Raw genomic sequence first — 23,123 nt, 5'->3', positions numbered from 1 at the left:
TATATATTTGGTTTTATTTGCAGCTTCTGTTTGCAGTGAATGCCATGTGGCCCCTTTAAAAAACAAAGTCAATGTTTATGACAAACACAGCCGACAGCGAACAGGTTTGACAGCCTATTGACCATCACTGACCTTCTCTGTCTCTGAGGATCTAACAACAAGAAAACCAGTAAATGCTGTAAAGGAAATTTACTATGATGTTTTCCACATCTGCAACAAAACTAGATTTGAAGGAAAACATTGACATCGCAGCCGTAAATCTCAGTCAGGATGTCTCAAATTCAACTTTGGTGTTTTTCCAAAGCGGCTGAAGCTCTGTGATAAAAAATGAGATTGAAAAGAAAATGATGATGGTGATGAAGATGAGGAGGAGGAGGAGGAGGAGGATGAGAGCGGAGGTTACCTTGAGCTGTGACACGCAGGGCCAGCTTCCCCAGCAGCACGGCTCCCAGCAGCAGGCGGTTCATGATGCGCTCTGTGAAAACCAAACACTCACGTAGATGCTGCAGGCAACCCCGTCCCCTTTTACACCGTCCAACTTCCCCCATCTAAATGTCACGCTTGCCCTGCCCTGTTTATGGCGCTTGCGACAAATAAGTGGCTCAACAACACCTTTGCACGTTTCCCCCCTCTCTTTTTTTTTTTTTATTATTTCATGTGTAAAAAACAAGTCATGGATCACCTGTCATGTTTTTTTCCCGTTTTCAGAAGTTCACAAATCAGATTTTAAAACCATAAACAATGAGTAATTCAGATTATGAAATCCTTTAGAATCACTGTTAGTCAAGCCTGACTGAATTTATTTCCCTGTTAGTTTATCTGTAAATGTATTTTGCATATTTTCCAGGCACATAGTGCCATTTTATTGCAGTCGAGATAAAATGCTGTGTATTTCAAACATGGCTTAAACGAAATTTGACTCGGCACATTGAAATTGGGCCTCTGTCTCTTTAAGAAGCTCCTGCTCTTTCTGATACTTTCTCAATGAAAGCCTTTGAGACTCTTCAGAAAAAATGTTACTCAACTTCAATATAATTTAGAAACATATGAAAAAAAATCAGTAAAGTTAGTCAATAGTTTCAAAACTTTTTGGGCTCAGCTTTCTAACATATGGAGATGCGGCTTTGAGCAGTCTCGACGCATACATTTATTTAATTTTTTTTTCCTGAACTCAAGCGATGACGTAGCAGTTGTTGGATTGAAACATTAAAAAAAATTACTTCTTAAATAACCAGAATGAAATTAGAGACAAGTGAAGACAAGAAACTTTATTTCTTGTCTTTATTTCAAGCCTTTCATTTACTGTTTTTTTATTTTTTGTTTTCTTTTTTTAGAGCATGATAGCATTAGCAGATAGCAGCTCTGGACCGAAAATGTGTAAGAATTCAGTAGTAGTTTAAAAAAAACTATTTCTCAGCACTTTCATTTAATACGCAGCAGTTTTCAGCAAACCTGCAGTAATGTGTTTTTGTTCATATGTCGACGTGGCTAGCTAACGTGCAAAGTTTAGCTAAGGCTATAAATGCTATAGTGCTTGATATTATTGCCCCTATTCAAATAAACATGTTGATATTGTTCATATTACGCCCTCATAGAGCTGGGACATAATGCTTTTTTCCCCCCCGTCACGTGTAAATATGAGCAGGTTTTGGTGAAATATGAGTTTTGAAGTCTGTACATCTGGAATCAGACTCCAGTTTGTTCTGCTCGGTTTTGAAGAAGTAGCAACTTGGGCCGGATCTTTGACTCGATCCATTACAGGTATTGTATTAAAGGTTCAGCCAGTTTACTAGGAAACCTTCAGTTTACTAGAAACGAGTTGCATAGTCAGTGTTTGTTCTTAGCGGCTGAAACAAAACAGAGAAGAATGGCGTCCCGTCCTGAACTTCCCGTTTCCTCTTCGCTTCGGTCCTAATTGAGGCTTTTACGCTAGCAAGCTATTAATAGCAACTTCTAAAATGATATTGCTGTTGAGCGGTTCTGAGGAATATTATATCCTATTTATGGTTTTGGTTTCACTAACTAGGCCTTTTTAGGACACTAAAAAATACAACTTTTTTTTTTTTACTCATTTGTTGAAATCGTCTGTCTTGTGATTGTATGAGACAGTTGTGGGGGGGGGAAATAACTCCTTTCCTTCATCCAGCTAACTAGAAACAACCAATCAGAGCCAGGAGGTGTCAATCACATTCTTGTGTGGCGCTGCTCATCCCCACCAAACCTCCCTGCGTTGTAGCTGTAGCTAGCGTAGCCTTTTATGAATCCTAGGCTAGTTAGCATGGCCGCCAATGACGACAGATAAACAGTTTTTTTCTGTAACAGAAAGTAATTTCTCGTCCTTTAGCAGCAGACCCTCTTCCTGGCTCTGATTGGTAGCTTTAGGTCGGGAGCGGTGCGTTTCTTCAGAGGGTAATAGCAGCTCAGGAAGGAGGTACAGGAAGAGATCGACCTTTTTGCAGATTATCTGTCTTATGCTGTTACATCATCATGACAGTTTAAACAAGTCATGAACAATTCTTTTTAATACTGCAGCTTTAATGTCTGAAACATTAAACCTTTGCAGAAGAATTCACGCCAATGAACTGTTCTCTTGTTCCGTTGTCACAATCACAAATCTCAATGCTTTTTAATGCACCAATGTGCAACCAAAGTGGTTAACTTTCTTTTTTTTTCTCAAATAAAAATCTTTAAAATAAGGCATGCATCTCTAGTCAACTACTTTTGAAGAGAGAAGAACACAAACCGATCAGGGATAACGTCGTGGAGAAGTAAATAAAGGTGTTGAGCTTTCCATGGGGTATATTTGAACTAATCTGAAACTCATGGGAGGAAAAAAAAAACAAAAAAAAACATGTCTGAACTGTAAACCTACCAAGACGTGTGTGTGGACCTGAACTCACAGGTTGATCCAGGAGAACTTTATTTAGAGCAGCAGTCAACGGGCCCATGATGACTACGCTGGATTAGCTGCAGTCACAGATGAAAACAACCGTTTAAAGAAAGTCACAGCAGAAACCCTAAACACACCAGAGCTCTTGAATGGATCAGAGTCTAGAAACATGCAATGTTAAATACGAGAAAGACAAGAAAACACATAATCCAGTTAAGGTAGATGTTTTCAGATGTTAGCTGGGCTACAGAGGTGAAGAAAACTTTCCCCCGTATTCAGTTAGAGCTGTGTGAACCGTTTTCCCCTCACAGTTGGTTCTGTGAGAGCATCCAATAATTATATTTGAAAAGATGATTGACAAAAGTGCGTTTAGCAGCACAGTGAGACTCAAGAAGTCTAAGTGGGTTTTATTTTTAAAGCAGTAGGAGCGTTTGCTCTGACTCTATATAGTAATTGATGCACTGATAAAATGTTACTTCACCGTTTATTGAGGGATTATAAAGAGTTTGACCATATATTAATAAAAACGTTACATCTATATTACCTCATTCCTATTAAGCAGAATGATGAAGCTGTAAAGCTCACCGTTGGAGAACTGCTGGCTCGGTAAAAACCAGATTGTTCTACACTCAGCTTCGAGATGAGTCTCGACCGGAACGGCACAGGAAGGAAAACGGACTGGTTCGGATCAGGAGTCAGTTTGGGCCGTCCCTCAACTTTAGTTAAAAGTGATAGAAAAACGTTTTTTTTTTTTTAATATGTACATTTAAATGCAGATTTTCAGTCTTTTCATGAAATGCAGTAATTGAATTGCCGAGTCACACCTGAAGTGTTAAGTCTTATATTCCTTGAATCTATTTTTTTCTGATTAGGTTGCACTTTTTTTTTGTAAACATTCACCCAAACAAAAAAATAAAAACAGAAAAAATGTGTCCATAAAATGGTGCTTCTTCAGAAGTTTTCCTTTTTTTTAAAGGGCAACAGCTCTAAATGAGTTCCATTTAACTGGACTGAGGTTTAAAAAAAAAAAAAAGGCTTTTTGAATTTTAAAAGTTGCAGACACCTGGTTTAGATCAGTCTATTTACTTATAAGAATGTCCTAGTAAAAGTAGAGACTTAAATACAAAGAATGAATGAGACGTGCAAAGCAGGTGATAACGAAACCCAAAGCCACTTGCAACCATGGCAACAGTAAATACAAACACACTTTAAACTTAATACAGTCTTTGTAAAACTGTGTTGCCAACTTCACAACTACGCACTACTTTATTTTGCTTTGTCAAAGTGCTGATTTTAGTATAAAAAAAAAAAAGAAAAAAGAATCCGTTCTGGACATACGAGGTTTGTAGGCAGTTTATTTGTAATAATCTGTAATGGTGGTTCAATGACAAATTGAACCACTGCAGATTACAAGAAACTCTCACCAGACGCCTGGCAATTAAAAAGATAACACACATGATGAGTTCTGGCACAGGAAGCACTAATATGGATATTTCAACGGTCAGACAATGAAAAAAAGGAAGGAAACAAATCCAAAAGCAGACAAAACGTAAGAGGAACGAACCGCATGGAGCGTTCAAATGTCATGACCCGTAATGGGAGCAGCGGTTCTTCCCTTAAAACGGGGCCTGACGCGTGAGTCGAGCAGCATCGCCCGTCCCAGCGCAGTAATCTGGAGGCTCACTTTACCGAAATGCCAACTTCCCTTCACTAAAGTGAAAAGACTCAGACATGAGAGAAATGAGAATGACATCATGTTTTTTAATAAACTCAATCAACGTTTATAATGAAAAAAAAAAACAAGCATGCCTTTTTGTATACGTGAAACATTGAAATGTGAGTAAAACCACAGAGATGGTGATGAACAAACAGCAGCAAGATGGAAGTTGTAACACTTGGAAGTCCAGGCTTATTTATGGGTATGTTGTGAAGCTTTTCATGCAACCACGATGTGGAGGGGAGCAGTCAAAGGCCCTGCCGCTCGGCTAGCATGCAACTCAGAAGCAGCACGCTGGTTGGTTTAACAGTCGAACAAATTTTAGAGACAACTTTCTGTGATTCTGCAACAAAGGTTTCTTATTTGGGCTTCAGAAGACACAAAGTAAGCAAAGAAACCTTTACGTGCAACTTCAACTTAAACTTTGTCAACATTTTGGATCATTTTGAATTGATCGGTTGAGGTTCGGGTGAATCCTGTAGTTTAAGTCTTTGCTGGATTTTCAGAGCTACGCTCAAGTTGTCACATATTTTATGGGATTTGAGGCTTTTCCTGTTATCGCCAAAAACACAAAAGCTGCCATTAAAAAAAACATTTCTATGCTCTAAATCACTGCTGCTAGCTAAAGTTTCAGCCTCTTATCTCGTGTGCATCTCCCAGTAGAAACTTCCAGACCATGTCAGACTCTGTTAAATAAAAAAAATAAAATGCATGCCACTTCCAAAACAAACCAATAAGATCAATAAAGCGCTTATTTCAAGCCGTTTTATCACAGTAACTTCCTGAAGGTACAGAAACCTGATACAGATACATTCAACTGTAACGAGGCGAGCAGCGACGTCTCGCAAACATTAAAGTCACACAACGTTTCTTCTCTATCCCAGACGTCATCAACTGACCGTTGGATATTAATGGATTCTGTTACCACCTGTAAAGTATTTACGGTACTTTATGCCCAGTTGGTAGCTCTAACGGCAACCTTCGGGCTCCGCTAGCTAACAGCTAGCTAACCGCTAGGCTCAGTGAGACGCACATCAAATCCAGCCAGGTGAGAAGGTCAAGAAAAGTCGAGCATGGAAAATCTTTTGAAATGAAAATGACCAACATGATTTTATATTCACAATGGACGAGTTCTTTGGGTTTTCTTTCTCCTGGGGAAATTATCAAGCAGGTACGCCTTACTGAGTCAGAGGTTGACAATTGTTAAAAAAAAAAAAAAAAAAAAAGTGGCTAATTCTCTACAAGTGAGGGAATCAAAAATAAAAATTAAAGCAAAATATAATCTTAAGAAATCACAATGCGACTGCTCAGCAGCAAGAAAATGAATGAGTCTCGAGTTTGAACCAAAAACAAAACTCGGCTATCGTCGGAGGGCTGAAGCCGAAACATTAATGGAGTGGAAATAAAAACAAGAGGTATGTGAAAAGGTAGGGCAGATCCAACACCATTATTAAATATTTAAATCAGGACGAGATAAAACAGCTGGAGCAGGTTTATGACAAGGCACGGCATGCAGCTGGGTCAGATGTTTCTGACGTTCACCCTTCATCACAGAACAATGAAGGTCGTTTAAATTTAAAACATGAAAGAACAAGGTGCTCCAACTTTGGTAGTTTTTGTTAGCATCAAGAAAATAAAGAGCTATTCCACAGTTTTTTTTTACAGTTGACAATTTAGAGAGATTTATAAAGATTCTCTAACGCACAGCTTGATATTTATAAAAATGTTTACCCCATTGGGGAAAGACGGGGAAAAAAACACCTGAGCTAACTTATTACAAAAATCCTGTGAGCTGAATGTATCTTTAATAATACACGTTCAGCTGACTGCTGGGAGATTAAAACCAATGTTGGCACAACCATATTTGTTGAATAATACAATAACTGGTTGGAAGTAAAATGTCTGATTTAATCCATTTCCAGGCCCTGAAGCTCACAGCTGATGCATATCTTTAGTGTCTGAGGCGCTGAAGCTCACTGGCAGAAGTGGGGAAACAATAAAGGGGAAAATAAAAAATGGACAAATATTCAGCAACAACGTCACAATCGAGCATTTCAACGACATCGTGCAGCCTCAGTTCGCGCGACTTTACTGGCTGGTCTTATAGAACGAGGGACGAACATTCACAATCCCATAATCTGATCTGGATTCCACACTTTCCTGCGTCTCATTTTTGCCTAAAGATGATCTCCCAGTTTGTTTTTATACCAATATTTCCAGGATTGCCATTATTGCTTCTCCTTCCTCTGCCTGCGCAAGGAAGAGAGATTTGCTGATAGGTTGGTAAAAACTTCAGATTAGGAGCTAATGAGGGAATAAAGTGCCGAGTCAGCTGGATAACGTAGAAAAGACGCACTCAAAGTTTTAAACTTCCCACTTCGACAAAGATTGGCACCTGCGTCCCTTAATAACATCAACTTTCATGATTCTCCAAAATGTCATTAATCTTTACTTTCACCTCAGTAAAGCGTTCATTATAAAAGGCACAAAAACTCTCCCACTTAGTCAATTATTATACATATAACAAACAAACTGCACCTGTTAAGAAAATCTACATCTCAGTTCACAGGTTTCTGATTATGGCAAATGCTGAAAAACTAATTCCGGTCACCTGCAGTCGACGCAACGAAAGTCACTAGAATTAAAGCTAAGAGATGATTTGAAATCTAACTTACTGTAACTTGCTACTCTATCACCAGCAGTAAAAAAAAAAAGTATATACAAAAAGTGCAATTAAAAGGAATTTTTTTCTGCTGCGCTCATAGCTAATTAAATGTGGTAATGCTAGTGTCCAGCCAGCAGGTGTCACTGTGTGACAATGATTCTCAGCTAGATACCCCTAGTGGATGAGCTGTGATTTTGGCTCTGTATAAAAACAGTTAGGTTTTCTAGTCTGTAGGCCTCCGTATTTTCACAATCAGGTAGTGAAGAGGAGGAGAAGGACTGAATGTAACAGTGCTTTTTTCTCCCTCATTATTAAATTGTTAAGTCTTTTCTTTTAGATCAAACCAATTAATCAGGCCCGGTATCCCTCAGCGCAGTCCTCGGGAGCCAACTCCAGCACCACCGCGCGGCACTCGTAAGGAGAGCGGATCGGCTCGTCGAGGTCTGGCTCTTCAGGGTCACTGTCCAGTTTTTGCTCGCTCATGTACGGGTCATCAGACGTTCCCTCTTCCTCCGGCTCTTCAGTAAGAGCCTGGTTGTTGGGTGACAACTTGATGCGTTGGTGGTAGTCTTCATCACTCTTTTTAATGATGACGGTGTCCACAAGCGGCTCTTCAGGAGTCACCGGCCAAGGGCTCACTGTTACAGGACTGGGATCATCTTGAAGGGGTTTAAACTCTTGGTTGTTTGGTTTAGGGGTTATACAAAACTGATGAGAAAAAAAAAAAAACACGGTTAGTGCTGGAACAGACAATCATCCGTTCAGATGAGCTCTGACCAACTGAACGTACTATAGAACTGAGTTTAGCCAGGGCGGGACTCGTCTTTTTCCAGAAAACCATGGTGGCAATGAAAGCCAGTGCTGCCATGATGGCGATGATGATGCCAACAATGAGGTTGGTGTGATCTAAACAAAGCAGAAGAAGAAACACAAAGTTATAGCCGGCAGCAGCTGGAAGTCTGGGTACCATGATAAAAGTGGACTTGGACAAGAAAGATTAAAAAATATTTGAACCACTTGAACCTTTTGCCATGTTGTTGTCATATTTTTTTGTGATTTTATGTGACCAGCCAACACTGAGCAAACTATAATTGGTGAAGAGGAAGCTTTTTCTTTCGGTGTCGGTCTTTATCAATAGAGATCTTTTAAATTGTTAAAATTAAAATTTTTGAACGACTTTCCAATTCTTCGTTTCTCATTTTTGATACTTAAGTTTTTTCTTACAGTACCAACTACAATTTGCTTTCAGTCACAGTTGCTCAGATAGGAACGGCAAAACTGGTCATCACAATTTCATCCACAGTAAAACACCAAATACTGCTTACAATGAATCCAAAATTATTCACCCCTTAAATATAATATTTGATAAAAGCATAAGTTTGCCCATCACCAGGCACAAACAAAAGAGGATACAGAGACAAAGGAGCGTTCAGTTACAAGTTTTAGAAACACGAACTACGCCATCTGGTGGCGGAAAGAGGAAGCTGTCAAAGGCTGCTCTGAGAATCGTCACACAACGTAACACAACTGGAGCTTTCTACAGATAAGAATTAGCTTTTGCTGTAGTTTGGTACAGATCATCAAATGGTGACATTTATGTTTGAGTTGCGCATTGTCGCTTTTTAAATAAAGTTCATTATCATCATCATCAGTAGATCAGAACAAGTCCTGGAAGTGCCAGTCTTTCTTGCCCGACTTAAGATCTGAGCAAAGATGTTAAAAAAAAAAATAGCTGCAGCACAAAAAAGCCCCTGGAATATAAATGAACTGGAGGCTTTTACCTGTAAGGAGTGGGACGCTGGTGTCTGACTATGAAACACATTTGCAGCAGATCATAACATCATGAGGGTGATCTGCTCAGGACTGAATATGTTTTTATGAGATGGAGGTAGGCTTTAAAAATGTCCCTTTGAGTTTAATGTTAGTTGTGCTGATCTATTTATTTAGTTCATGGCTTGATATTAACAAAAAGGTCTTAACCATCACAACTTGTATCAATGAAACAAATGAAACGTTACTCAACTGAGAGGCGGTGGGGCTTTCTCGGTGCAGAATTCCTTTGTGGACACCACAGTCATCAGTTCGAGCTCTCCATTGATTTTCAGACAATGTTTGTCCTGCTTCATGTCCACTTGCAGTCTGGTCTTGCATACAGCGTCGTCACACTCAACGGAGAGGGACTTATCCTTCAAGAACAGAGAGCAGGACCATTTTAATATGACTGAGAGTCATACTGTAGGTAAAACAGAAAACTAAAGCAAATGGTTTCCAAGCAGTTCTGCACAGTTACTTCTGCAAAGGCAGATTCAAACATCAATATTTGCTTGTGTAAGCAGTAGCAGAGGAAGACACCCAAACTCTTCACCATAGGGAAAGGGAAAATGAAGGAGCCATCAATGTTAATGGGATCCTGTGTATTTCACCTGGTGTAGATTTGGCACCAATTAGGAGGACAACAGTTTTATTGCCATTACGTTTCAACAAGTTGGAGGAAAGGCCAAGATTTGATTTCCTGGAGACGATCAGAAAGGGAAGAGAGTGGTAGAACACTGGATGGTTGGACGAGATATAGAGTTGGATGTTGTCGGGATAACAATGGAAGTCTGTACTGTGTTTTCTGATGACCAAGGGGAAGGAGGTAAATGATGAACAGAAGGCGGTCAAGTACTGAGCCTAGTGGTACACCAGAAGAAATAGAATAATGTTGGGAATAGTTTGCTTCCCAATGTTGGATAAATGTACTGAGAATGGTTGGAATGGTAGGAGATGAACCAGTGAAGGGGTGTGTGAAAGAAACACACCCCTTCCAATGACGGGGTGAGTTTCTCACACACGCAAGAAACACATTGACAGACGTCCTCTGTCAATGAAGATGTGGACATCACATCCTCATTGACAGAGGATCCTTTGACATAAAGGCTGAATTCAAGTCCAGTATGACGACAGTAGTTAGATGAAAGTAGGAGATTGTGATTTTTATTAGAGTCGTTTACTGTGGAGAGGCCTAAAACCAGATGGGAATCGTTCATAAACTTATTATTATTATTGGAGAGATGAAAGTTAGAGGCAAAAAGACCAAACTGGGAGGGAGCAGTCTCACCTGGCCAACCACACTGATGGTGTACTTAAAGTTTGGTAGTTTGTTCTCCTGGTCATTTTTCTTCTTCTTCTTCTGTGTCTTACATCTATACAGCCCATCCTTGTACACCAGCCAGGGATGCTTGAACTCTACCTGTATGTGTTGATGTTCCTGGGTAGTGATGTCAACGGGTGGGAAATCCAAAAGACCTGAGAAACAACAAGGATCATCACACACACACACTTTAATCACACTGGGGAGAAAAAAAGACCCCAACAGCCTGGAGCTTTCAGTACAGCGTCTCTGAGCTGCTCTGATAGTTTTGTTACTTCCTGAATATACTTACATTTTTCACCAAACAAAGCACTGGAGAAATAGGTAAATTCGATGCCATCCTTTGGAGCGATTTCGGACTCATCTTCCCCCAGCACAGCCTTTAACTCGATGTGGTATACGTTGTTCGGATTTGACAGGAACGAAAGATCTGCTCGTCGAGAAGATTCGTTAAACCACATTTCATTAGGGCAACTGGTGAGAAAAAACAACAGAAAATTACTTGAAGCTTTCGGTGGAAGAGACAACTGAACAGTTAAAGGGGAAAGAGCAGCCTGGAAAAATGATTTTTTTTCTGTATTTAAATGCAGTTTCCTAACCTGAAACCATTTACTCACCCTCTTATATACTGGCACACTGTTCTAATCTGTAGGTTAATAAGCTAAATAAAATGAATGACAGGGTGATAACTACAGATATTTAGTAGAAAAGAACAAATATATGCTTCTAGTGTAATTTTTGCACCGATTAGATTGTGGGAAAAAATGCCATGAAAATATATTGTGATAAAGCAGAACAAAAACGGAGACATAAAAAAAAAAAAATACCCTGGGATTTGTGAATCATAGCCGATCGAAACGTGGAATCTAAGCCCAGGAACATCGTTCTCATAATCCCAGGACAAAATGTTCTGCAGGTTGCGGCAGGTTAGGGTCACGTTGGTTGGAGGAGCCACTGTGGAAACACAACACACAGATCAGACTGCAGACATGATGAGGAGCTGGATGACACATTTAAAATGACAAAGTCATAACTTTTAATATCAAAGAGTCGCAGCTTACAGGTCGTCGCTAAACTCTTAAAGATGAATGTGTGCAGCAGATTCATTACAGCACATAAAAACCTAAAACACTGTTTTTCAGAACAAAATGAAATATAACATGAGTGTTTGGACACTTTTCCAGACGCTGTTGAAGCATTTTGAAGGTTTGTTTGAGCTGAAAGCCACAACCATCAAAATTAACTGGAATAAAAACATGAATTAAATTAGGCAAGGTTTCAACTTTTGAATTGAACTGCTGAAGTCTAAACTTTTTGACGGTGGCCTAATACATTTAGCTCCTGTATATACAGACTTTGACACGTGAGAGCAAACACATGAGTGACACATGACTGGTTCGTGACACATGAGTTCACCACTAGAGGGCAGTGTTGGAAAACCGATTCATAGATTTTCAAGTGCACAGATTCATAAGTGTTGATATCATAAATATTGTATTTTTTTAAATTAAGTTCCAGAAAGTGAAACTTTTATTGATTCATTATCATCAATAATAAATAATCAGAGATAAAGTTTCACTTTCTCATAAGACTAAAAATATAGAATTTTTTTTATGACGTTCTAAATTTTCAGATGCATCAGTAGTTTTCTCCCTCACCACAGATGTCCAACATGAGCTCTTGATTTACTGCACTTTGTTAGACCATAAATAAAATATCTTAAGACACTGTGACCTACAGAAGAGCCACAGCCTTTGTGTAACTTCCCAACATTGTCAGAGAAAACAAACTTCCTCTAAAACAAAGCAGCAGAAGCAGACCGCCGCCTTCCCTCCAGCCAGGCAGCTGCTGGCAACTCCCTTGCTGAGTTTTGCTTTTTAACTTGCACCGTCATTATAAAATTAGTGTGTAGAGTCAATTCTTTATAATCAGGCTGACAAAGTCCTGTAACACTTGCATCTATTCAAAAACGGCAACCACGCTTCAGTAGACTGAGACTGCCCTCTACTTGCTTTCAATTCTTATTTTCTGTGATTTATGAAGAGGGAAACCATGCTTAACTATTTTAGAGACAAGAGCTGTAAAATTAATAAGGAAGGGAAAGAGAAGCGTAGTGGTGTATTCATTGTTCAGCTGGACTTTGGCCATTTTCTGTAATTTCTGTCACATGAGTTACAGATTTCCCACCCACGCTTTAATGAGTCACCTAAACATATGAAGAAAAAAAAAAACAATAAAAAACACCTTTCAGTTTTGTTTCCTCTTGTGATCTTAAGCACGAGATAAATAAGGGACAAAAAACAAATCAAAACAAAAGAAAGCATGTTCAGTGTAGACATTAGAGGGGTTGAGTGGGAACTCAGTCATACACTGTAAAAAAAAAAAAAAAAAGTGATAACCACAGCACTAAAGTAAGCGGCTGAAGCTGTTAACCACAAGATTCACCCACATATACACACACACACTGGTAATATACCACTGTCAATCTGAATTTATGCTTCTGGAGGAAAGCGCTCTGAGTTAGTTAACACTTTGGATGTTTAATATTAGAAACATTATCTGCCGCCACAGAGAGAATACCAAAACCAGCATTTACTCAACTAGTACCTAATATTTAAATATTAATTTAAAGTTTATGACGTTCACCTTAAATGCCTCGTTAGCTAACAAATGAATTTGTTGTTAGCAAATGAATTTGTTGTTAGCCAACAACAAATTCACTACACTTTCCTAAGTGTAGTGATGAGGCGTCGCTTGACGCTGTGCTAAAAGCTGTAAACCCACAGAGACAAAGAGAGGAAAATAAAGGAGAGACACAAAGATGGACATCTGAGGCTAAAGTTCTACATACAATTAATAGTAAGAAATCAAAAGTACATCAACAACTTTATCTTTTGGTTTTCTATGTATGTTTCATAGGATGTCCAACCGTCAAGCAAATAATTTTGCTTGACGGTTGGACGAGTTTGAGGTCGGGTTGTATACAGATATTAAAGCTCTAGCGAAAAAATGCTTCTTTTAATAATTTCATAAAATTTTTGAAAACTAAATCTGTGTCATTCTCCATTCATGATATGTTCAAACAGTAAGGGGGACTGTAGTCTTAAAAAGAAGAGCCACCCTGTTCTAAATTAAATGCATTTTGTTTTCTAATGCCAGTACAAGTACCTAAACTGAAGTACTTGTACTGGAAAAAACTGGTGACATCCTTCAAAAACACCTAATATTTCTACCACAGAACGCAGATGAACTCCGCTCTTTTAAAACAAGTGGTTTCAGACACGGCATTCGTTTTCCTGCCATTGGCATTATATACCGATGTTCCCTTCCTTATTTAGGTGGGGAAAAAAATCCTGACAATTTAATTTAAAAAGGGGAACATGAAAATCTTTTTGCTTAGACAAAATGAAACGAGGCAAACTTTTCAGACCATTAGATTATTACCAGGATAATATGCCAATTTTGTTAGTCTTGTAATTTCATTTCTCCAATTTTTATTTAAGCTTTTCTAAACGTGTGACACCAAGGCCTCATTTCAACAGGTTAAAAACCGAACGACGTTATGCCTCTCTGAACTGTGACCATGCACACGGTGCCACGCAATAGCAACATTTATATTACTGTAATGCCATAAATGCTGATCGCAATAAAATTTGGAGGTCAAGAACTCAATAGAAAATGCTGAGTTTTATAGATCAACTTCCATCTTTGAACCAATTTACTGTTTGGTTCTCTAAACGATTTCTGCTATTTTTATATTTTTTTTCAGGTTGGTGAAGCAGTTTATTTGGACTAAAAACATCCATTCAGCTCCAACATAAACCTCATGTTTCTATACTGAGGGGAAAAAAAAAAACTGGACAAAAATAGTTAATTTACTTCTTCATACATCTTGAGAAAATAACTTAAATGAAGACTACTGACCAAATCTAATTTTTCTTATTCGACGGCATCTTGTTTTCTCCTTTGAGGCAGGACTCGATCTAAACCAGTGGAGAACCACTGCTTCAATCAAAAAAAAAAAAAAAGTCTAACAGAAGCAGGAAGAGAAAGCAGATGGCATCAGTTTCTAAAAAAAAAAAAAAAAAAAGGTGTCCAAGACGATCTCAGCAGTGTTTTGCAACAAAATGACAAAAAATGTCCTCCATCGTTATCAGGGAAGTTTGTAAGCTTCCTGATAGTCCTGCACAGCATCTTGACATGCACAATCAATGGTGTAATGTAAAAAAAGTAACATAAAACCAGCATTTGAAACACAAACTCATAGTTCTGCTTCAGGCACATTCGCTAAGCTGTTACTCAGCAGACACTTGGGTAACGATTGAAAACGTGTCAATGCAGATTTGAGCCGATAACTCTTCCAGCAGCGCTCCCCAACTTCCTTCCTTCCTGTGCTCGATACTAAATCACATGCGACTTCCTCCACAATTTCTGCGCCGGCTGCGACGCAAATGTTAGAAACTTTGACCACATCATTGTGAACAAACAGCAGAAGTGAGGAAAGAATGCCTTCGGACAACACGCCACAAACAAAACTAAAAGTTTGATTTTTTTTTCTTTATGTGGTTCGGGTTCGACATCTCGATGAAATGAGGCTTTTAAAAGAAAGAGGTTGGATCTGTGTGGAAGAACAAAAATGAGTTCATCTGCAATGAACCTACAAATGACCAACACTGATGACCATGAAAGATACAACGCCTGTGAGAAACCCAGAACATCTCACTTCAAACCAAACAGCCTCAACAGCCTCCACGTTTCAGAAATTTAACGCATTTATCTTCCAGTTGGACAGATTTAAATTCACACATAGTAATCATTTAATCATCATCCTAATAGACAGAAAGCAGGTTAACTAGTAATGCGTCAGCTTTATTAGAATATTCCACATCACCCTTCACAGACATGCAGAACGTCTGGATCTCTGCATCTTCATACCGACTGCTGTGACCTTCTCATAATCTTTGGTGTTCCTCTGAGCCTGATGCCATCACACGTCTGCCTCTGTTCACACCAGGAAGTCTGCAAACCAGCTGCATCCAGTTAAGATATGATAAGACCAACGTGATAGGAACACAAAACTTCAACGCTTTGAACTTTTTTTTTTTTTTGGTTCTCATCCTTTCATGCATGTACAGTAGACGACAAATATGACGAACTGAAAATGAAAACGGCCCCCAACAGACAACTTGTACTATTTGAACTTAGCAGATTTCTAATTTTCTGACATCTTACCATACAATGCACCTTTTTTTTTTTTGCTAAGCCTGTTAAGATAATAGGACAAAAAAGAAGCTGCATTTTATTGATGGATGTAGGAATTGTTCAATTATCCCCATTCATGCGACCAAACACACATCTCTAACCTTCGGCCAATTGCTTAATTAATCATTTAAATAAAAATAATTGGATGTCGCACAACTTCTGGGAATCTTGAGCTTTGAAGCATTCAATGAATAGGGATAAATGAAATTTGGGTAATTTGGATAATTCAAACATTTGGCCGGTTAATTGGCGCATTTCTGCTCGAAGCACAAAAACTGCTTCTTTAAGAAACACTACAAGCAGCATATTAATTTGGAAAAGAAAAAAATAAAGACAGACTTCCAATTAAACTTTTATGCCCGAGTAAGAAATTCTTAGTTTTCTTCATTAGCTTTGGTCATTTCGTCTTTCAGTTAAGTCTCACTGATGAAATGTCCTCATGATTCACAAGTTAATTACCAAATTATTATTTCAGTTGCTCCATTTTCGGTTTTACTTTCTGCTTTCACATCACTCACAGGGTTCGCCAAGGTAACGCTTGTGTTCAAACCTGAATTTCCCTTCTTGTCAACCGTCAAACCACAAGCAGGTCAAGTTTTTCATCGGGTGCTTTAGCTTTTGTTCCGATTCTGCCGACGTCGTCAAAACCGTCCCAGAGGTATTATTCAGGCCACAGGACAAAGCCGTGACGGGAACCTCCGCAGGTCATCAATGACAGGCAATTTAAGTAATTCCCCATCCCCCGGGAGCACAGGTTTCATCTCTACGTGGTGACTCATTTACTTTCAAGCGTGGCATTAGCGGGATCAGCGTATGACTCACTTTTTTCAACAGGTTCAAACATCTCATCCTATTCAAGATGAATAGCATCCACCCCATTAATCCTGTAATAGAAGGATCACCAAAGCCACAGGTTCAAACCCGAAGCATTTCGCCGCAGAGCCAGGATCCTCAGAAAACACTCGCAGGTGGTTATGTCTAGATTTCAAAGTCAGAAACAAAGACCGTGTTTACACCTGATACTGCCACACTTCCTGTCTGACTCAGATTCAACCAGCCATGACTCCTCACACTGCCAGTCAAATTCATCCTAAATAATCTCAATTTGCCGCTTTACCTGCAAGTAAACCATGTTCAGACTTGAGAAACTATAATTGCACCTTCTGTATTATTACTGAGGTATTACCTTTGTTGAGTCTTAAAGGAGAGAAGATTAAACTACAAAAACTTAAGGTTTACTTTAAGATAAAATGACAAAACCACTAAATACTTTAACCTGCAAGCTGAACTACCAGCAGCCAGCCACCAGATGCAACTGTGCAAGAAGTGAGTGAAGGCGAAAAAGAAAACTGGACGTCATATCCTTTGAGACTGATAGGACATTTTATAACGGTCATCATTATCGGGTACAAAAAAAATGCAACAATTTTAGTTTTAGATACAATAAGATTGCATCTAAAAAATATCTCTCCGCGGCTTCACCGAAGTCGCGTTAAGAGACTCCAGGGGTGTCACAATCCAACAAACACATTATTGAATTGATTATTGATCCAATTATGTCCAGGAAAAATTTTAAATGATCCACAGTCATCTCTAAATTGAGTTCATTTTGAAATTCACAAGTTTTGACAAGTCTATGAGCGTGTAAACGTCATGTACAACATGAAACCTATCCAAGTTTGACTCATCGTCATGTTGACGGCTGGCAAATGACGAGCGGCGTTCAGACACGGGGTTTGAACGGCGCACACAGGAATGAACCATGGAATCCTTTTAACCAAGGTTATAATGCCTAAAACCTGCGCTTGTAACGGAAAATTTCACAAGCACCAAGTAATGCCACGTATAAAGATGATGCATTTTTGATGCAGGTAGTGTGTGGAAGAAAAAGAGTCAGATCGAGTTTCGTGTCCTGTCTTGTCTTGACAAAGCATTTCTTTACATTCCTGGTACCTGTGTACCCTTGGAAAGTGCATTTAGTAATGCAGGCAGCATAAAGAAAATCTCTCAAAGAAAAAAGTCTGATCTGTAAGAAAGCTAAAGCTAAAAAGTTAACATATTTTTGGTTATCATTTTGAGGTATTTTCCTAATATAACATGCTCAAAAATATGGTTTACATCTATGTTCCTCTAATTTGTTGACATTTTGTTTGGGCTAATCAAAATGTGAATCCAAGTAGACAGGCATGTGCAGAGGGGGGAGCTGGGGGTTTAGCTCCTGCCCCTTTAGCTCCTTGCCCCCAAGTGCCCTTTTGGTCAATTTTTTATTTTTATTTTTATTATTATTTCTAAGCCCTCTTCTGACACATAACATGTACTAAAATTATTTGTTTTTTTTTGTTGGGGGGTTTTTCTGTACAACATAATAAGCCCTCCGGTCACCTTGTTACCTTTGACCTTTTGCCCGTGACGCATGACGCAGTTGCCTCTCGCTCAGTGAGATGAGGCGGCTAACTGGAGCTCAACGTAGCGAACGTTCCAGATTACAGAACAGTTTTTGGTGAATTACAAAAAAAATTTTATTGGTGAATAAAGTGGAGTAGACTTGCTACTTGTCAGATGACAGAAATCGTTTCTGCTTCATCACGTAGTAGCGGTTTAAGCAGAGAGGTAATGAAATACAACAGACACTGACAGGCCTCTGCGTCTGACTGTCTCTGAAGAACTACTGAGCGGGAGGAGACAGCCAGGTGAGGAGAAACTGTTCTTATCTGTCATTCAGTATTTTTATCATACAGACATTAGGCTGTTGTTGTTATGCTATTAGCTAGCTGCTAGCTAACGACTTTGCTAGCAAAGCTAGATAACTAAAAAGCTTCTTCCCTGCACCGTTAATGATATCAGTCATTCTTCAGTATTGCTTCTGCAATAAGGTCACATCGCCCGTCCAAATCCGAACATCTCCATAATGAATCCGATCTTCTAATTTCCTTTGCTGCATAATGTACATTTCATTTATTCTAGCGTTAGGTAAATGTATCTTGAAGGAGAATAACAATTAAATAAAAGTCCAAAAAGGACATTAATTTAGAATTAAAAATAACTCACTCTGAATTACCCTGATAGATATAATGTATGTAATAAAAGTGACATTAATGAAGGGGAAAAAACTCAACCCAGACTTTAAGTTTAGGGTCTGGTTCGCAGAGTATGAAGTTAAATTTGTTTCCCAATTATTCATTGGAAACAAAAAAACTAACCTCAGTTAAGTAAAATAAAATTGTAATCAAAACGTTTGGAATTGTAATGATTTATTTTTTTTAAACAAAAAAGTTTTGTTTAACAAATTTTTATTTGCACACATCAGAAATCTTTTGTTGTGATTTTGGGCCCTGCCCACGACGTCATGTGAGAATCACAAGCAAAACTTCGAGTCACAAACAAAAACTTAGAATAGCAAGAAAAGATTCATGACAAGCGCAAATAAGTTTGTTTTGCAAATGATTTTTTCACTTCATGAGATAAAAATGTGTGATTTTAATTTTTTTTAAAGTTTTTTTGAGCAAAACTCAGTAGGCTTTTCTCATGGTGACATGCATTAACAATTCAATTTTTGCTTTTGGTTTTTTCTTTTTTCTGCAGTTCCACATTAAAGTTTGATGCAGCTCTGCTTTCCTGAATGGACCATCTTCATCTCCACTGCAGCAAACAGGCAGCTCTTTTTTATAGATTACAGTCACTAAAAGGTTGGATTGTGCCCTTGTTTATATTTTTAATAGTGTAATTCTGTAAAGACAAAATATGTCTGGTGGTCCAGCTCTGATTTACATGTCCTGCTAAATTGCGGGTTTGAATATTGCAATACTTTCCTATAATAAAATAGACCTGCAGAAAGAAATTACTAATAAAATATCTTACATAGTAGTATGCTCTATAAAGATTTTCCTTAACTTTGATTGTATATCTCACAATTTTGTAATTTATCATTGCTTTTTAAACTCTGAAAGCTGTGTGGCTTTTTTACTAACCTGTCCTAGAATGCGGTTAGATGTGCCCTTTCTTTTTGGAGCACCTGCCCCTTTAGTGGTCTGTGCACGGCCCTGCAAGTAGAGTGAAAACGCAGGACGACTGAACTGCATTTTCACTTTAAAGAATAAGTGGTGACCTGGCTTATGTCCTGTTAAGACACCAAAACAATAAAAAATAAAATAAAAATCAGTTTTCCCACACAAGTGAAGAATCCATCATTGCATCACCTTTCATGTTTCATCTGATTGTTGCATGTTCAGCGTTTCACATCTGTCGGGTTGCCGTCTGTATTTCCCAGGACGCTCTTGCAAAAGAGGTTAAAATAAGTAATTAAAATTAATTAGAAAAATAAAACCTTTAGCTCTCCGTTCACGTTTTTGTGTTCAAAGAGCCAGATGTTGGAAATCAAAATCGTTCCTCTAGTTATTTATTACCTCAGCGTAATAAGGCGGTTCTCTGAACTCCGCTGTGAGAAAGACTTAGACCGCCCGTTTACAGAAAAAGAATCACTTCCACCTACTGCAGGCCAACAAATCACTCAAATCAGAGTCTCAATTCCTCTCCCTCCTGTTCTGCTCCCCGTTTGATGGATTAAAGCACAAAACACTTCGGTAGAAATAAGAGATCTGGCAGGAATTACATGCTGTAAATGGCTTGGTGTGATGCGCGCATGCAACCAACTGTCCTCCATGTCTCCATCTTAATTAAAAAGGATAAATAATAAAGGCGGGCAGTTCTAGAAGATGTTAAACCTGCAAAAAGATTGAGAACGACAGAAGAGGTGAATGAATGAACAGATTATGTATGACCAACAGGTGAATATAAAGTAGTAAAATTGAAGGATAGACAGAAGGAAGGGAGGCTTGATGGACAAATAATTGATGGTCAAACAAATTGGCAACAGAAATGGGCCGACTCATTGGCCAACAATTGATAGGTTGATGAATTGACTGAATAAAAGCTTCAGGCAATAAAAACTGAAACGCATGCGCCAGGGTTTAAGGCCCAAAGGCTCTAAAAAGTGTTCATCCTGCTTTGTAAGTGTCACAACCACATGAGTAAAACTAACAAAAATAATGTTACTAGTGTGGGTCAGTTGCAGGGCCGCATCGCTGGAGGAAAGCCAGGGCGTTTAAAATGTCTGGTCTGGGAATCATTTACTGCCATCTTTAATTAAACGAGAAGTTCACACCAAAACATCCAGGAGAAGTAGTCCGGGTGTGCAGCAGCAAATATGATACGAAAACAGGCTTACATAAAATGCATACTGCTGCTGCTGACCTTCGTGTCATTTAATACGCATTTTGGCTTTGTTGCATCATATTCTGTAGAAACAATAAGATAATAGCGGAATGAACAGCAAAATGTTGGGTAATATCGAAAACTAGAAAGAGGAAATGAAGAAAAACCTGACGATTTTTTTTTCTCTCTCCTCAAAGTTCCTTTACGAAGTTGGTGTATTTTTGAAAGCAGCTATTCACATTAATTTATTACATCATTAACAAATTCATTCCCGTTTTATCATTTCCTTTCACGTTTCAAACTGGTGGGCAAAATTGCCATTAAATCCCACGGAGAGGAGACGTCAGCTTCAAAGTAAGACCGTATTGATCAGAGCGGATTGACGTAACGTGACCAGTTAGTTCACTTCAAGAATCCCAGGGAATTCCAGGGAATTCATCATGGCGCCTGCTAGCCGTTAGCTAATCTAGGATTCCAGGTTTTCCTGCGACTCAACCTCCACGACAATCCCTCCTTATCGCCGTTTCACAGCGATACCTCAAGTCAAATCATTTTTCCTCGTTTATTTTTAACTCCACGTTCTCGTTTAACGTTACGTTACTGTTACAATGACTGCTAAATGCAGACGTAAACACGGAGCGTGGCGTTTGCTAGGGAGCTACTCACCCAGCGCTGATGAGACGAAGGGGAAAATGAACAAAAGCCGCAGGGATTTGGTGAAAGCCATCCTGTTCTGTCCGAGCCCGACTGGTCCTCAACCTTTTACGACACACCAGAAGGACACGTAGCGCTGGACATCTGATAATTACGGGAAAGACACGGACTTCTGGTCTCACTGAACTGGACCCATCTGCAATGATCACAGCTTTACTCTGTTCCAGCTTTGGGAGGAGCTAGCCGTGGAGCTAATAAGCGATGACCACATGTTGCGTTTAGGAAAGCTTGTAAATGTTGGAAACGTGTTCTGGGAGGCGGGGGAGGGGGGCAAAGGCGAAAGTTCAGTTTAATTGGGCAAAAGTTTGTCATTAAACAAGAAAAAAAAATCAAGAAATTTAGAAAATGTTTGGGCTCGTAGCGTACAAAAATAAAATATAATTCATAAGTTCTTTTTCTTCTTATTATTGGTTATTTACATTTCAGAATATTATTAATTACAGTTATCTGATGCAGTTGTACTGACTCAGATAATGTTTCAAGCAGTGCTTGCTTTTCTGCGGCTCTAGTTGTAAAGACATAGCCCATAAGACTTTAATGAGCTTTTGTAGCACTTTTTTAAAAACTTTTCTTTCATTAATACCTCTATTAATTTTCTAAAATTTCGTTATAAAACCACTTTTTAATTCAGCCTTTAAGCCCCTATTAGAATATTCTTAATAAATGATAAAGTGCCTCCTTCAAGTACTGTGTGAAGAAATTGTGTTATAAAACTGCATGCTTAGCTGAGTTATAACAAAAAAGATCAGATTTCATTTTTACTCACATATTTTATTTATTATATCGATATTCTTTAGAAATAAACAAAAAAGTCACATTTCAACAAATGTAAAGTCAAAGGTTGCTTTTGTATCGCTAGCTAATGGTCAGTAACCAAAATGTAAAAGTATTTATCTCATAGAAGGTTTGAGGGGAGTAAAAAAAAGAAAACAACATGAGATGCTAAAGAAAAGTTTAATTAAAAAGACAGTAGACAAAGACAGAAATGACTGTAAGACAGTACATTGTAATAATGAGGTAGCAGAAGGACTCGTTTCACCTCAGAGTGACCCACTTCACTCCCCTTCTGCTTGGCATCTCGTGAATTATTGTTTAACAGTTTAATTTGAATACTGGTTAATCCGAAAGCACTTGAACGCACCGACAACAGCACGAGTTCGTTTTTCTTGACGGGAAATCACCCGTTCTTCCCGGAGATAATGGACCAAGGATCAATTCCCCAAACTACCCAGCAACCATTTTTATGTAAATTTCTGTAAGCAAAATGGTTTCAGAAAACCTGTTTATCTTTAATACAACAGGGAAAGCCCAATTTTGACACTGAAAGCGTCAGAATATATGTTAAAAAAAAAAAAAATAAATAAATAAATAAAAACGATTTTTTTCTCTCTCTCTCTTAAGCCTGACAAAAATGTGCCTGACTCATCTAATAATCTCCCAGTTGTGGCTTTATACAAAATATTAAATGAATGTGGGATATGTTTGCATTCAGCTGCGAAGAACCTGAACGTTCATGAGCTGATTCCCCTCT

General features: G+C 38.6%; 2 protein-coding genes across 2 annotated transcripts in view; both read right to left on the bottom strand.

Moving 5' to 3' along the window:
* Positions 1–4,544, bottom strand: part of il22ra2 (interleukin 22 receptor, alpha 2) — a 9,396-nt gene extending 4,852 nt beyond the window's left edge. The window contains exons 1-3 of the mRNA XM_017309041.1: positions 4,455–4,544; positions 2,873–2,967; positions 404–475 (exon numbers count right to left, since the gene is read on the bottom strand). Coding sequence (XP_017164530.1) covers positions 404–475; positions 2,873–2,948 — 148 coding nt within the window. The 5' untranslated portion in view covers positions 2,949–2,967; positions 4,455–4,544. The remainder of the gene's footprint in view (positions 1–403; positions 476–2,872; positions 2,968–4,454) is intronic.
* Positions 4,545–4,629: 85 nt separating this feature from the next.
* On the bottom strand, positions 4,630–21,732 carry ifngr1l (interferon gamma receptor 1-like). Its single transcript, NM_001360839.1, has 7 exons — positions 21,545–21,732; positions 11,233–11,359; positions 10,698–10,879; positions 10,373–10,560; positions 9,296–9,458; positions 8,063–8,178; positions 4,630–7,980 (listed from the first exon to the last, which is right to left on the bottom strand). The coding sequence occupies exons 1-7, from the start codon at positions 21,603–21,605 to the stop codon at positions 7,624–7,626; spliced, it is 1,194 nt and encodes a 397-aa protein (NP_001347768.1). The 5' UTR covers positions 21,606–21,732; the 3' UTR covers positions 4,630–7,623.
* Between the last annotated feature and the right edge of the window lie 1,391 nt (positions 21,733–23,123).

This window comes from Poecilia reticulata, linkage group LG15, assembly GCF_000633615.1.
Source record: "Poecilia reticulata strain Guanapo linkage group LG15, Guppy_female_1.0+MT, whole genome shotgun sequence".
Taxonomy (NCBI): Eukaryota; Metazoa; Chordata; class Actinopteri; order Cyprinodontiformes; family Poeciliidae; genus Poecilia; species Poecilia reticulata.
The sequence above is the reverse complement of the archived record's forward strand: the minus strand, read 5'-3'. Positions and strand labels throughout refer to the sequence as shown.

Excerpts from the sequence above, each read along its gene's own strand:
- ifngr1l (NM_001360839.1), bottom strand. The coding sequence starts at position 21,605 with ATGGCTTTCACCAAATCCCTGCGGCTTTTGTTCATTTTCCCCTTCGTC. Across the intron at positions 10,561-10,697 it reads TGCTTTGTTTGGTGAAAAAT|GTCTTTTGGATTTCCCACCC; the intron begins GTAAGTATATTC and ends GTTGTTTCTCAG. Across the intron at positions 7,981-8,062 it reads TGGCTAAACTCAGTTCTATA|TTTTGTATAACCCCTAAACC; the intron begins GTACGTTCAGTT and ends TTTTCTCATCAG.